At 39.7% G+C, this 16,200-nt stretch overlaps 1 protein-coding gene across 1 annotated transcript in view; it reads right to left on the bottom strand.

The window, feature by feature from the left end:
• The window catches only part of sos2 (son of sevenless homolog 2 (Drosophila)), a 40,160-nt gene that overhangs the window by 12,747 nt on the left and 11,213 nt on the right, over positions 1 to 16,200 (bottom strand). The window contains exons 2-8 of the mRNA XM_005477397.4: positions 11,266 to 11,391; positions 10,870 to 11,001; positions 10,576 to 10,740; positions 10,284 to 10,487; positions 7,078 to 7,221; positions 5,711 to 5,821; positions 702 to 800 (exon numbers count right to left, since the gene is read on the bottom strand). Coding sequence (XP_005477454.1) covers positions 702 to 800; positions 5,711 to 5,821; positions 7,078 to 7,221; positions 10,284 to 10,487; positions 10,576 to 10,740; positions 10,870 to 11,001; positions 11,266 to 11,391 — 981 coding nt within the window. The remainder of the gene's footprint in view (positions 1 to 701; positions 801 to 5,710; positions 5,822 to 7,077; positions 7,222 to 10,283; positions 10,488 to 10,575; positions 10,741 to 10,869; positions 11,002 to 11,265; positions 11,392 to 16,200) is intronic.

Genomic DNA, 16,200 nt, shown 5'->3' with positions numbered 1-16,200 from the left:
GAACTCCTTTTGAAAAATGGGGATGTAAGCAGAAAGATGTATGTAGAAAAAAATCTCGCACAAAAACAAAAGACAATCCAATTCTTCAAAATACAATGAAAAGCTGGCGAGATATAAACAACTGTATTTGAGGAAGGATTCAATTACCTACATTACATTACAACAATAGAGATTTTCTTCCTGCCATGAATTTGGTTATATTTGGATCCTGGCACAGAAAAGGTATCAAAATAATAATAGCAGGCCTGTTTGATAAAAAGTACATGCTTAAGATGTTTGCCCAGCTTCAAAATACCTTTGGCCTTCCTCAAGAAAGACTTGTATGCCTATCTTCAAATTCATCACTGTGTGAGTTCAGGTATCAGGCTGTCACAGGATTCTCGCTCGCTTCCATAGAAAAATTCAAGTTTACTTTAAAAAAAGGTTTTATTTTGGGTTTTTATAACATCCTGCAGAAATATGATAATCACAATGTTGGGAATGTTCTCAGTCAATGGGAGGATGATTTACAGAAAGCCTATGGTGAGGACGATTAAAAAAAAAATGTAAACATGATAATATCATGTGGTCAGTGGTCACATATGTGTAAACCCCAACATCCATCCATTGTGTGCATCATTAACAATAAATCAGGGTTGTGATGGGCAGTCAATTTGAAAAAAAAAAAAGAAAAGAAAAAAAAAGTAAACATTAGGACAAACCTGCAGTAGCTCAAAGTAGTGCATACAGTGGTACACTGGGACCATCATCAGCTGGGGAAGGATATATTGCACAGCTTCTTTAAAGCCTTCTGTAACTGACTGCAGAAACACAAAGAGAGAAAAACGAATAATAAGAACACTATGAACAGATTTGACCAACCAACATAACAGCAAATTTTCCACTTGTATACAAAAAGTCTTTTTTCCTCTAAAACAGCATTTAACCCAGTAAATCTGTTTCAAAACAAAAACATTTTCCCATCCAGAAAAAAAACAACGTTTAGAAACGTAATATGCATTTATTTATATGCAAGTCACAGAGAAGTTATTTTAAAGTGAAACTGAAAGTTAAGTGTTTATATTGCAGTTAGCTAAACCACCAAATAAGTTGGTGCTGGATTTGTTTAGACCTGTCTAAAGCTCGCCTTTCGTGCCTCCAGGATAAGTCAGTGTACAAGTGTATGGTTGTAGTCATGTATTCAACTCAAACGATAAATGAAAGACAAAAATTCATCATAAAAATGACTAAAATGTCGGCCCTGACTAAAAATATTGTACAAAACGCACAGTCGGTCAGCAAAGACAGATAAAATGGGTGCACCCCAGTCTGTTAATGTGAAATCAGCCCAGATGAGGGGGGACCAGGGGGAGCGAGAAGCAGTTGATCAAGTAAGGCAGAGGTAACCAGAAAGGGAGGGAGGGGTGTCACAGTATCCTTTTAAAGCTCCTGTTCCCCAGATAGCTGAATCAGAATCAATACGCTCGTACTCAGCCTCCTCTGCAGCGACCACAGTCTCTGCATGTAGGGAAGAAGCCTGGGGGGAGGGGGGAATCGTGTGCATTAGAGAAAGGCATCAGCTGCCTGATGCACCCAGATGGACAGCAAGGGAACAATGATCCAAGTTTAGATCATGTTATTGATACGTCAGCATCCTGCAAATTCACAAAGTGTATACGTGCTTTTTGTCACTGTTTTGAGACTTATCATAGTTTTAAGATATAATGCTTACAGGGAACCTCAGGAATCCATGTATTTATATTCATGTTTGTCACCCAAGAGAAATGGACTTTATGATTTACTGACTATTTTGTAACTTCTTCTGTAAATCTGATGTCATCAGAAATCTGGAAAAGGTGTTTACATGCCACAGGATCCTGCTTTCCACTGAAGCAATGCAGCTATGCAGGTATCACAAACCCAGTGTAAAACAAGAATTTTCATACACAACAGAAACCTCACAGATAAAGAGTATGCTAGCCCTGATCTAAATGCTTTCAGCGAAGATTCGACAAGTGAGACTATTGAGCTGAAGAGTCTTTAAAGAAAACAAAACTGGCTTTCCATTTCTAATCATAATTTAAACTCATCATACATCTCTAAAGGGATGTGCATCAATTTCATGTGGAAACTAAGCTGCACTTAGTTTCCACATGAAATTGTGCTTTTGGCCCCCGACCCTCCTCTTCACCAGGAGAAAAAAAAATGTCCTGCAGTGTAGCTGGCTGTTCTATTTTTAAAAGGCGATGTAATTTACCCACAATAGCAGACGCTGCAGAGTGCAGGGGCTGAGTGCTCGACAGACGCATCTGTCTGACAGAGAGGAGGGGCAGAAAGTCAAGAAGGGTGGAAAAAGAAAGATGAAGCACATGCTTTGAGACAAAAGCTGAAGAGGAGAACCAGTGTGGCCACTGCCACAGGTTTGACTGGAACGTGTGCCATTTCATCCAGGTGTTCTAGATACAAGTGTCCACATAACTGAGCGTGAGATGAGATGAGTCACTGGTTGGTTGAGAAACACCATCTCCTGTTGGGACAACTGATTATCAACACGTATACATGTACACATGCACACGCACACACGTCTCTGATTGTGCACTCGAGCAAAGCGGATTGGCAAGATATCTTTCCATCAGATGCAGCAAGAGCTGAATGTCTTAGCTGCTGGGTTAACGAAAAGGCACAGCCATAAATCATTTCCTTATATTTTGCTTCCAAAGTGGTCTTTATGAATCGTTCTCCGGGATTTCTGAAGGTCTCTCAAAGTCTTTCTTTGGACACTGGCCGCTTTTTCACCTGCGTTCAGTCCAGTCCTTGTACCTGACCATTTTTTATTTATTTGTTTAATTTTTTTTGAGGATTTTTATTTTTGTTAAGCTGCTTAACACAGAGATATAATTCAAATAGCACAAAAAAAGGCTCAAGGGATGAAACAGTGTTGTGTATACACATATCAGAGAACTCTTTAAGTACTTTGTTACTAGGAGCCTATCAGAAAAACACATCATTTGTTCCCATTTCTTTTGTTGACTCTAACAGTTTGACAGACAAAAAAAATAGTATTTTTGCACCAAAAACAAGGTGATTCCCAAAGAGCTATTAGCAGAAAACAGTGCTGTGGCAGTGTGCCATTATAAATTTTGAAGAAAGTGGACAAGTAAGGTGACAAGAGAAGAAGTCTCATGGTGTCAACATCACTATCTACAGCAGATGAACACTACCTGAAAGTCATGTCCTTAAAAAAAAAATAAATGAATTAAATAAAAAAAAAAGACCTGATAAAGGACCTGAGAGATTCATCTATTGTTTACTGAAGCCTCATCAGAAATGGTCTCACAGAAGGGTGGCTTCTACTGAGGCCATTGGATTGAAAACAAGTGGCAATATGATGGAGTAACAAACACATGGACGCGGGCAGGACAGAGACAACAGTGAGTCTCTGTCATGGTTTGGGGCTGCGTTTCAGCCAGTGTTATTGAGGATTTTGTGAAAATTGGTGAAATTATGAACAAAGAAACGTACCATCAGATTTTGCTACACCACACAATGCTTTCCAGAAAGTGATCTGTGTTCTTCAGCAATGTGAATGATCCCAAACACACCATCACTGCAACCCCAGAGCATGGACTGAATGAAGCAGCGTGGGATCATCTTGACAGAAAACCAAATAAAAGACAGCCAACCTCCAAAGAAGAGCTCCTTCAAGAAGCCTGGAGAACTATTTCAGAACACTACTTCCTTCTAATGGAGAAGCTGAAACTGAACCCCTTCGATTATGAATCTTAATTGCTATTTTCTGTTTACTGAACTGATTAATTGACTGATACGTTCTTACATATATAAATCGATATACACGCTCAAGCAAAGACACTATTTTTAGTTATGTGCTGCTGCTTTGGCTTGTGAAACAAAACAGTTCTTTGTTGTTGTTTGTTTTTTTTAAAGTGTTATCAATATGGGGCACAAATAAAGCTGTATTTTTAACTATGGTGCCCTTTCCCTCACTCTCATACAATGAGTATATGGAAATAAACACTAGGTGTGAATAATCAGAAGACTGTGCCAGCACTTTAACTGGGGTTAGTCTAGCGGTTCACAAATAAACACAGCGAGGCCTCAAAATGAGGTACAGGCAAGGCTGCAGGGCACTCACTCAGCCAGACTTGGTTTCCTCAGCGCCAACAAGATACAAATGAGGCCTTAAAGGTAGATGATTCGTAACAAACAGAAATTTGACTTGAACAAAATTAGACACTTGTTTTCTTCTGGAAAAGAAGAACAGAAAACGGTCTCATTCTGCAAGTGGCGTTACAGTGACTCTGGAGCTCTGATGCTGCATCATGTGAACACTCCACCTCACTGGGCTTTGGCCTGAGAAAACACCAGAAAATATTTAATCTTCAAAGGCTGCCAAACTGCACCCCACTGAGCATAATTCAATGCTATTCTTGTGAGGAATGTCCAAATAAAACAATGCAGCAGCAGCGAATAAACTGTACACAGGACGCTGGATATGTCATGACATGCACTCGGCGATATTAAGAGGAATTCCACCCGGCATGCAGGTTGACTTCAAAGCAGAACAGGAACAAATACTGAAACAATGTTTGCTGGGTATAAACTCAAAATGACCTACTTCCACCTTCATATAAAGAAATACAGATTTTCCCTTTTTTATTTTACAGCATTTTTCAGTCTGTAAAGTTTATATTTGGCACTGATAGAAACAAGAACTGATTCTCAGTTATAACAGCTGTAACAGTTAATTCTCATACCTAGTGCATGATAATACAAAGTAAATAAAACTCAAATGCACACTGCAACCCAAGTTCCAAAAAGTTAGGACGTTCTGTAAATGGCAAATAAAAGAATGCAATGATTTGCAAATCTCATAAACCAACAGTAGAATATTAAAAAAATGTTTACACATGTTTACCACTGTGTAGCATCCCCTCTGCTTTTAACAACAGTCTAAACATCTGGGCACTGAGGAGAGCAGCTGCTTGACTTGTTGTCCCATTCCTGCCTGTAGAGGATTCCAGCACCTGGACTCTTCTATGAAGCTATGCTAATACTGTAGATCTAATATGTGGTTTAGCATCGTCTTGCTGCAATATTAAAGGCCTTTCCTGAAAAAGACGATGTCTATACGGAAGCATACGTTGCTCTAAAACTTGTATATATACTTTTTAGGAGTTACGGCGCCTTTCCAGATGTGCCAACTGTCAATTCCATAATCACTAATGCACCCCACATGTTATCAGAGATGCCACCTTTTGAACTGAGCCCTGATGTCAAGTCAGAAGCTCCTCTGATGCTTTAGTGTGAAAGAAACAGGATCCAAGTCTTCCCCAAAAGAAACTTCAGAACAATGTGCCTCAAAATTCGAATTTTGAGGCACATTGTTCTGAAGTTGTTCCACGATTTGTCAATGCAGATTTTTTTTAATACCCAATTGTTTTATTCACTTGTTGCTAGTTGCAAAATGTAATTTCAGCTGTTTTCTTTTCAGCACCAATTACATTTCCGTCCCTTTTTCACACCCGTCCCAGGTTTTGATTCATGTGGCTGCCATTAAATTCAAAATGAGCTAATATTTTCATGAAACAGTCCAATGGGCCCATCTTTTGAATTTTGGATGTGAGGTTGTATAAATATGACAGTTTGTTTTTAACCAAACAAATGTAGAGACCCGAGCGTCACCTTCCCAAACTCTTATGAAATCTTTTACCTGGAAGTAGAGGCCAACTGTTGGTCGTGCCATCAAGCTGTTGAAATGTGAATGAAATTCCCCGCCGAGGATGTCTTGAGACAAAGTCTCGTAGGGATCGAAGGCCTGCTCCTGCACACACATGCAGAATAATACAAAAGTTAACACAGGATTAAGAAAACAACACATAAAGATGGTGTCATATCTGAGTCATCAGCACCGTCTCCATCATAACCACAAGTTACAAAAAGTAGTTAAACAGGTAATGACTTACAGTAGTAAGTGTTTTTACACAAACAGATGGGTTTCATTGGAATGTTCTTAGTTCTTAGAAAAGATCCTCAGTAATTAACCTTCTTTTCACCAATTTTGTTGTTTATTTTTATGTGTGTTTTGGTTAACTGTCTCCTAAACTGCTGTCCTAATGTCCTCCTTAGGAATTCCTCATATCCTATTGAATCCATTATTCTGATCAACAACTGCAAGATATACAAGCCCTAAAGTAACAGAGCAGCCAGAATGTTGATTCTACCTCCACCATGCTTTACAATGGCTGGATGTTGTTTTGGTGTTAGTGTGCGCCGTCTTTTTTTCTTCTTTAGTCATAACACTGTGGGTACCAGGAGTGTTGTGGTAAACCAACTTTCAAGTTGCTTTCTCAAGAAAACAATTTAAAAGTTTCTTTCTCAAGAAACCAATTTGAAAGTTGCTTTCTTGAGAAAGCAGTCTTTGCCAGTAACCAAACTTCGTTTTCTTTATTCATATACCTTTATAACCGCTGGCCAAAGTAACTTTTCAAGACGTCATTAGCATAGATTTTCGCTCAGCTTTTCCCAATATGTGATCGAATAAAGCATAAAAATTAATTTTGTCTTACTAGTTAGATTTTGTTGGTCTATGATTCTGACTTAGATGATAATGAGAATTTTTTTTGAGCAATCAAATGAATAAACTTTGTTTAATTACAACCTTTTTCTCTTCCTGCAGTAAATCCTAGATTGACTTGATTAGTTTGCTGTTAATTATCCTTCAGAGAAATAATCTCTCAAAAACCGAGAATTATTTTTGTTTCTATATTTTCCTAAAACAAGGATTAAGGTGAAATTTCAAGAATGATGCACTCATGCTGACATGCTGGTTTAGAATGAACGGATTTCCACCAAATCTAATAAATTCAAGCCATGCATTACATTTTTTTAACAACTACATGACAACCCAACACAAAAACAAAGAAGTAACAAAACTGTTTTTTTTGTACAGTTTATTGCACACGCAGTTTACTGCAAATTGCATATTTCCCAACCATACTAGTAAAAGCTCAGACAATATTTGGCGCTGCATTATGAACTTGTGTGTTTTAAGATTTGAAAATCCGAGTGACTTCATACCTCCGCCAGATCTTCAAAGCAGCTGCCCACCAACGGATGGGGGCTGCCATCAGCAGTCATCTCAACAGCGTCCTCAATCAACCCGAGCAGCTTCACAGTCAACTCGTGGATGTCTAGGATGTTACTGAAGACCACCTCGACATCCTGCAACGACAGGCCAACATGAGTGCCCGTTTTACTGTTGTGGTGTGAAAAGAGTAGCTACGTTAAACTGCTGTGACTAAGGATCTTCATCCTCCAATGCTGAAACCACAGATGAGTAAAAGGTCTTTTTACGCTGGTACAAGTCACAGAAAGAGTCCACATGACGAGGTTATGCAGTTTGTAACACATGGACATGAGGGAAAAAAGACAGCGTCACAAGATGATATACATGACATAAAGATCCACTGGATGTCACACTAGAGCACCTTTATCTCAGACCAAAACAAACAGGCATGTCAGCCACACTTCTGCCCTCCTTCCTTTTGTCTCTCACTTAAAACTTAGACGAGTTGTTTACAAGAGAACACAAAAAAAAAAAACCCAAAAGCCACAGCCATCTATCTACCCACGCCAGCACTGAAAATACATGAACGATTGTGATGCAACGTAACCCTGCCGCCATTGCCTTTTCCAGTCAACTTCTCTTTATTTGGGGGGGTGGGGCACACACACACTTCTTATTTTGAGTGCGTTTCACTTTGACACACATCTTTAAGGAGGCTAAATCAGTTGACCAGAGTGCAAAAACATAACAGTCAGAAGTTGAAGCAGAAGCTGTCTCAACATAATTGCATGTTCTGCATTCCACTGGGCCTCACAAAGTTTAATCCTCCTCACCCAAATGATACCACAAATTACCCAACCCAAAATATGCAAAGCCACAGCGACCCATTAAGCTCGACTTTCCACTCAGTTCTTCTCAAACTGTAAACACAGTGTTTAATCCCTTCCCTTACCTATACATTTCCTACTTTTTATTTTTAAGGAATTTATTGCATTTAAAAAACACACACCTGTTAGAATGGGTTGTCTGCTAGCTGGAAGGTTGGTGGTTCAATTACAGGCTTCCCTAGTTCTGCATATTGAATTATCCTTGGACAAAATGCTGGACTCAAAGCCCTTTTCTCATTCCTAAGATTAATTTTAATGTTTCAATGTCTCATTTCTCAGCCTCTGCGGCCGCTTTTATGCTCGCTGCTTACCCCCTGTCGCACGGCAGAGCGAGAAAAAATTTACATCATATCTGCGACTGTGTGATGATGTTGCAGCAGCATGCGAAGCAACCAATGTGGAAAAGTGTACAGCAAAGTATACTGGTGCTTTCATTGTCTGTGTGATACACATCTCTGCCTATTCCTCAAAAGCATTTATCTCAGCTGATTGGCTTGTGATTAAAAAGACCATGTCAAGTCAAACCACCCACCCTCAAGTAGCTTGTGCTGCTGTCCAGGCATGATATAATTCACCTATTTTGACTTTAGAGCTCATTTTAACCTGCAATATAGTGTAATTGTACATAGGCAGGAGTATTTTTTTCCTGTATGGGCCTTCTACTGCTGAATGAGCTGATCCTATGGAGTAGTAAACATGTCCTTTTTCTGAGGGCGACATGTCCTGATCTCTCTGAATCTGGAACTAGATCTGCTACCCAGAGGCACTGTGTATGGAGATCTGCATCAGACTGTTATAGAACAGTGGCTACGCTATCAGGGACGATCAAAGCGCACAAGGTTGAGTTCATATCTCTGAAGACATTGTTAACAGTTTAAGCCTGTCAGTACACCCTTCAAACACTCAGTTTACCCCTGAACAATCCAGGGCGTCACTGAAGCCTGACCTGGCATTTGTGTCTAAAGTTGCTGGTTCATTTGTGCCTGTTATCTTGACAGCTGAAAAACATCTGAAAAACAAAAGGTTCAACATGCCGTCTCCTGTTTTTGTTTTGCATGCTTATTTGGACAGGAGCTTTGGACAAGTGTTTTCAAAAAAAGTTGTGCAGCATCAAGCTGGTCCTCACTTTCTGTTTAATCTGAACAGCTCTCCTTAAACTGTAGCCCAAGCAGTGCAAATCTCTGTGTCCTCACTTGGATAAAGGGGCTACTTGCTAACTGGAGACTTTATAATGAGACATTGAAAATGCCAGGAATGACCACTTTAGGTTACATGCATAACCTCAGTTCTCAGAGTAATATGAGTAAGCTGCCTCAACCCATCTTGTTGGGGAAATGTGATAGGTGCTTACCTTGAGTAATGACTGCATAGTAGTTCAAGCCACTTAAGGGTTGGTGGTTCAGTCTGACATGGTCACCAGCCATTCAGAATTGGCATACTGAGGCAAATTCCTCTGAGAAATGTGAAGGGAGGCACATCCCACAGTAAGACATCTCACTCATGTTACTCTGAGAACTGTGGTTATGCAAGTAACCTAAAGTTCCTTTGGTTAGCCTTCTGTAAAAAGGATATGAATTGCTATTTAATGGCTGTTTACTGAGTAAGAGGGAGGAGAGACAAATCCCTTTGGGGTTGTGTCAGGAAGGGTATCCAACATTAAAACTGCCAAATCAACCCGCTGTGGCGATCCCTTGTGAATAAGGGAGCAGCTGAAAGTAGGTTTACTACATGAGTCAGAGAGCATGGGTCGTGCTTTGTGTGATGAACAGGAACTGTAACCTTTTAAGGCCAAACATAATGACATGTTTCTGTACGGTGCTGATACTGACTGCCGATTATAGGAAACTGCATTGAGAAAAATCTGACAATACTTTTTTTTAGATTATGATGCTTTATTCATTTTGACATAAAGTCATACTGTGGGCAAAGCAGCACTGATAGTCAATACTAAGCCTTAGTAGAAGAGACAGTCCAAAAAGCACAAAAGTGAAAAAAAAGTAATAAAAGTGGTGAAATAAAGCGCTGTTTAGGTATTTCACACTGCTTCATGATGCTGAGTACAAGTTAGCCGATTACAGAGTTTTAGTTGTAATCTTTAGATGATCTTAAGTTGGATTAGACTGAAATAGCTTTGATGAAAACATAACTGTTTTCTAAGCTGGCTTTGCCCACCACTACTTTCTAAGCACAAGACTTGATCACTGAACAGTTTACTTTGTATTATAAAATACTGGTCAGTGATTACATCAATCATTATGTTCAAATAAGTCATAACCTGATTCTTTTTTGTCAAACTGAGAAGTGTATTTCTTCTAAAACAAGTTCCTCACCTCGTTTGTGAAAACTTTGGAGTGAAGGAAGTGTCTGCGGAACACTTTGACAATGAGGTCCAGCTCTCTCAGGTACTGCCGCTCCTCTGCGATTTCAAGCCTCACCAGATCATCATACGTGAGCTCCCCCGAGGACAAGGGCTCCTCTGCACACTGCGACATCAACCCAATATCCTCCTCTTGGTCAAACATGTCCATCAACACCTGGAAACGGGTAGCAGTGACAACCAGTCAGTGTCAATCAAAAGAAATTCTTCTCTCCTAATCATGTTTGACAACTTTAGCGTCTCACTTTGTCTGCACACATGGACACTTTGATGTCTTGCTGGGTGATTTCAAAGTGCCGAATGTTGCCAACATAGTTTCCTGCCAGTTTCAGTATATCTGCTGATATGTATTCAAGCACTGCCACAATGTATAGGGACACATGGTAGTCCACTTTGTAGCCCAAAACCTCCTGTTGAAAGAAAAAAGGAAAATCCGCAATGAGAAATTAACTATAACACAGCGGTTCAAAGGGTTGAAAAAATAAAAGTGAGGACAGTGCTGAGGATGAACAGGACAGCGAGCTGTCAAGCATCCTTACCTTGAGCAATGGGTGTATCTTATCCACAGGAAGTAGTAAGGGGTGTCTTCTCCTGCGTTTCTCAATGGCTGACTGGGCATCTGCAATTGCCCACTTATCTATAGGGTGGGGGAAAGTTTTCTGGACGCGTTCCTGATTTAAGAGAAGAGGAAATGTTACTTTTCCTCATCAAGAATATGAGTACAAACATTAAGATGGATGAACTTATATTAGAATAAAAGTTTGTTTGAAATGCTTCTGTTGAATCATACGTTTCCTAAATGGAAAATGCCAGGACACCCAGTGGGAAAAATTAGCTCACGATCTGTTTTACCGTTCTTCTATATTTTTTCAGTTTGACACATCATTAATATCTACTTAGAAAATAAATACTAGGAGAGAGTGTAAAGGCCTTACGTCTACATCTTGTACAGTGCGAGGCTGGGCCACACACAGCATGTTGAGAAGCTGCAAGATCAGCTCCTCGATATACTGGAGGGCATCCTCTTTTGCTGTCAGGTTTGGGTGGACCTGCTTCTGTACCTGAAAGTTACAGAAAAACAGAAAAACAAATAAGTGGCAGATACGGCAAAAATTCGTCATTCACCATAACGTGGAGTGATATTATTTTTCATTCAGTAGGACAGAAAAAAAAGAAAAGAAAAAAAAACCCAACATGCTTCTGGCACTGTTGACATGACGTAAACTGAAACTGTTTAATATATCAAAGTGATGTTAACATCTGGTATGATGCAGCTCAGCTGGCCTCACGCACAATTACATCAGCCTACAGTTACAATGACTGGCTGAATACAAACATTTTTTCTTGGTTTTAACAAGGTGTTTATTCAGATTTTAGCCCACACACTAAATCTACTAGCTCAGTTTCATTCAACACTAATTTGAACATTACAACTCACTTGTACATTTAATATTGAAACAATCGGACAAAGCTTCTTTTTCTGATGTGAAACCACATCAGTTTTGTTTTCCTTCAGCTGAGTTAGTCATTTAAGGACTTCGTGTTTAAGCTATGATTAGCTAGTGCTGCTCACTGATACTCAGTCATCATATCTAGTGACTTTCTGCAGAAAATGAGACACAACTTTAGTATCAGGAAACATCTCATTTTTAAGTAACTGGCAACAAAAAGCATTTAATATATTTAAAAAGTTACCTAATGCAAGTTTTAATAAAACACTTTTTGCTGCTTTCAAGGGAGCTCAGACAAATGGACGTCTAAAATCATACTTACTATACTTAAAAACCATACTTAATCTAAATTTAGCTTTATACCTACATTTACGGGAAACTAGCCAACTCTATAGACTCTATAAAACCACTGAAGTCCATGAGCTCATGCACAGTCGATGATAGAGTGACATCAAAGCAGGAGAGGAGGTGTGTAGATGGCACCTGGCAAAAAACATTACAACTCTGAGGAATGTGATTGTGCCTGCAGTCCTCTACAGATCCATATAATTCTGCATTAGCCATACCAAGAGAATAATCATAACTAAATATTTACCATGAAGTCTTAAATATTCAACTCCAGCTATTATGTCTCTATACACTGAAATACACAAGTAAAAATGACTGCGTTTAAGGTTGGAAACCAATCTAAAAACATACAAGCGATTAGGCTACGGCACACAAATCAACAAGTAAGATTCATAAGTTTCCTATAAAAAATAAATAAAATCAGGAATCAGCAATCCAACACACAAAATCCCTCTCCACAAAATTAAGTGCAAGACAATAAGTCTGTTAAACAAGTATCATCTCAACTGAAAAGGATTTAGAGCTCTTTTCTGCAGATATATCAATTGACCCAGGTTTGCGCTGTAGCGGGACTCCTGAGGGTGCAACCAGCCTGACAGAAGGTGTGATTTTACATGCTGACAACAAAGAAGGTGTGGCTGCATCAGGTCTACTAATGGAAAGAGAGTAACACCACCCCCAAAATACCCTCCAGCTACCCAAAAGTTGCCGTCATTTGGGCCGTGCCCTCTCGCAGGAATGCTGTCAGTTCAGATACTATTATAGTATCCAAAGCAGTCTTGGAGGAGAAGGAGGAGGGGAAAAAAAAAAGCTGTGGCAGAAAACACGAGCAGAGAGGTGGATAGAAAATAAGCCTGGTTTCTTACTAAAGCCTGACCTGTTCACATGCTAGTGATGGAATTACCCTGGCATATAGTAAAAGTGACGCGTTAGGATGACAAAACTTTGCCCCGGATAAAGGAATGTGAGAGGACCGTTAAAAGGTCAATGCAGATTGCGCTTCATGCATTCCTGTTCTGTGACTTAACAGAGACTCAGCAAAAGCAGGATGTCCCCGTCTCAAGTTTGACTTCATTTATTTGGGATAGAATAATTATCAGAGAATAGAGGAGTACAGAAGTGTCTCTAGGGAATTATAAAAGACCCCTTTCTCAGCCCTCCTTTTAGTTTACATTCCGATTAACTGAATTCAGATGCTTTTTAAAACGAGAGGAGCTGGAAAGTCTGAAGCCACAGCTTGGTCTCACTGAGGTTTCTGTACATCATTTCTGTTTTGATGCACACTCACAAGACCTAACAGTTAAAAATATCCCACACATATAGGCTCTACTCGGAAAAAAAATACATATCAAAGCAGAAGTACGTTATGAGACAGATCCTTTTTAACCACAAATAGGCACTTGACCAAATTCCACAGGACACCAGGAGCTGTGAGTCACCACACTGAAACTACGGGGGTTTCCCCTGACTCCATTCACAGAATAGTTGGCCCGTTTCTGAGAGGCCCACATCCAGCAAGTGTCGGCTATCTCCAACAATGTCAGGACGGGAAACATGGTAACAAAAAGACACGAAACTGAATGCTATTTGAATAAAAACATAATAATTCAAAGACAATACACAGAACTAAGACGTAATCAAATAAACTGCTGCATACACCTGCAGTACAACACAAAAAGGAGTTCAGTGTAAAATTCAGTTGGGTTACTAACTAATTTCAATTACCGGTCAATTTCCTACAAAAGATAAAAAATAAAAATGCATAAAAGTTCAGTGTGTTTACGTTTCCTCTTTCACAAGAGGAGAAATTTATTTTTCGATAGCTGGGCAGGTATGTGTCAGTTATTTTCTTATAATGTTGCTATATGCTAAATCTGATTGTGAAAAACATTTGTTCTGCACTGAAATGACACCAAGTGAATCTGTTTTCAACAAGGACGTCTGACGAGAGGACTGACAGAGCGGTGGCATGTGCAGGTATGACTGTGGCTCAGTGTATTATTTACAGTACTGCTGCAACTTGATCCTAATGGGTAGTGGATGTAACAAGGTCTAATATAGTTGGCGGCGTACATTGAAGTAAAAGCAAGCAAAGTGAAAGTAATCGAGTGGAAAAATGGCTGGGGAACTCCTGAATTTGAATTGCACTCAGCTCAACTCTGAGAATCTGCGACGCAGAGGAATTCTCAGGGTAGGAAAATCAACTGTTTAATCTGAGAAGCACCACAGAAGGTGTAGACAAAACATGCTTCAGACTGGGGCTGTGCAATTATTCTAATTTTAATTTCAATGTCAGTTTTGGCTTCCAGCGATTATTAAAGCAAGACGCTCGACATAAAGTGATTATTGTGGCGCATTCTGTTTCGCAATAATTCTTTGGTTTTGCCTTTCAGCACATCTTTTTCCCTTCTTCTGTCTTAGCCTATCCATAATAACCCTCTATAATTAAAGCTCAAGGAGCTATACCAAATAAAAAAGATGGCTTAAATCCTCTACAGTATTGGGGTAATTGTGTTAAAGTACTGTAGCTGTAATAATCTAGCAACCCTACTTTAGATGCAAAACTAAAAGATTAGTCAACATTATGAATTTTTTTTTTACCCCATATTTCTAAGGCTGAAAAGCTAGTGCAAGCAATGCATTATCTTTTTAATAATACCTGTCATAATTTTTGTGTCATTTATCAAGCAAAAAATACCAAATATTCACCCTCAGAGTATGAGTTGGGTGGTGGTGATGTTGCAGCTCATGGCCAACAAAGAAAAAGTTATCAACAATGTTTAGGTGGGTGGCTACATAAATGCCAGGAACTAAGAGTTCTTAGAAGAACATCACATTGCAAGGAAATCAACAGTTGCTCCCTTTAGGGCTCGCCACAGTGGATCTTCTGCCTCCATCTCAACCTATCCCTAGCCTCCTCTTCTGTCACACCAACCCCCTACATGTCTTCCTTCACCACATCCATGAATCTTCTCTGTGGTCTTCCTCTCTTCCGCCTGTCAATGAGCTTCATCTTTTACATCCTTTGTCTTTCACCATTCTTCCTTTGGACACGTCCAAGCTCCTTTGTCTCCAAAACACTCACCCTGAGCTATCCCTCTGATAGACTCATTTCTAATCTTGACCCTCCTGGTCACTCACATTAAAAAGCTTAACATCCTGAGCTCTGTCACTTCCAGCTCTGCCTCCTGTCTTTTTTTCAATTCCACCATCTCCAAGCCATCATAGGAAGTCTCAGTACCATCCTTTTCCCTCTTGCTGCTAAAGTGTTACCACCTTTCAGTGGTCTTAATGTTTTTTCTTTAAAATTTAAAGTAGGGTACAAGCTTACTAGATAGTTTCCAAATTAAAAATGATTTAATTGAGATCCAAAGGTGAGCCATGCTGTAGAAAAACATTCTTGGCCTTTCTGAGAGGAGTCTGGTTCATCATTAATAAAAATCAGTCAATAGAAACAGTTAATTAGATTGGTAGTTTACACCAAACTGCTACATGTAGGCAAAGAGAATGAAATTAAAAGCATCTCGACCATATGTAAAGCTTCATGCACACCCTCCTGTGCCATGTTAAGGTGTTCAGTTTCATGGGTCAGCTCCATTAGGAGGAGAAAAGCTAGAGTACAGGAAGTCCCAGTGCTCACTCACTCTCACTTTCTCTCTTCCAACCCCCCTTCTGCTGGCTCTCCACCCGCACAGAACAAAGCCTCCAGGGAGAGCAGCTCATAGCAGTAGGCTGAGAGATATTAATGTGCATGTACAAGGAGGCAGCAGCAGCAGGTTCATGCTACACACAGACTGGAGCTGGTCCAAAAGGAGAGGGATTCAGAGGCACACAAAACCCACTCAGTGTCTACATGTCTGCCAAGAATTTTAAACACAGACTGACTGGTTTGATGAGGAGAACTAGCACATAAGTTAGCGAAAACATTGTCCAGCAATCATTTGACAGGGTTTCCACCAGAAAAGTATTCAAACCTGGAGACTGCAGTTGGGTGGGATTGGTTCAATTTAATTTTGCATAGGATTAATGCAGAGCTACTTTAACACTAATCATTAATTGTGTGGTGACACA

Source organism: Oreochromis niloticus, linkage group LG19 (assembly GCF_001858045.2).
Source record: "Oreochromis niloticus isolate F11D_XX linkage group LG19, O_niloticus_UMD_NMBU, whole genome shotgun sequence".
Classification (NCBI taxonomy): Eukaryota; Metazoa; Chordata; class Actinopteri; order Cichliformes; family Cichlidae; genus Oreochromis; species Oreochromis niloticus.
The sequence above is the reverse complement of the archived record's forward strand: the minus strand, read 5'-3'. Positions and strand labels throughout refer to the sequence as shown.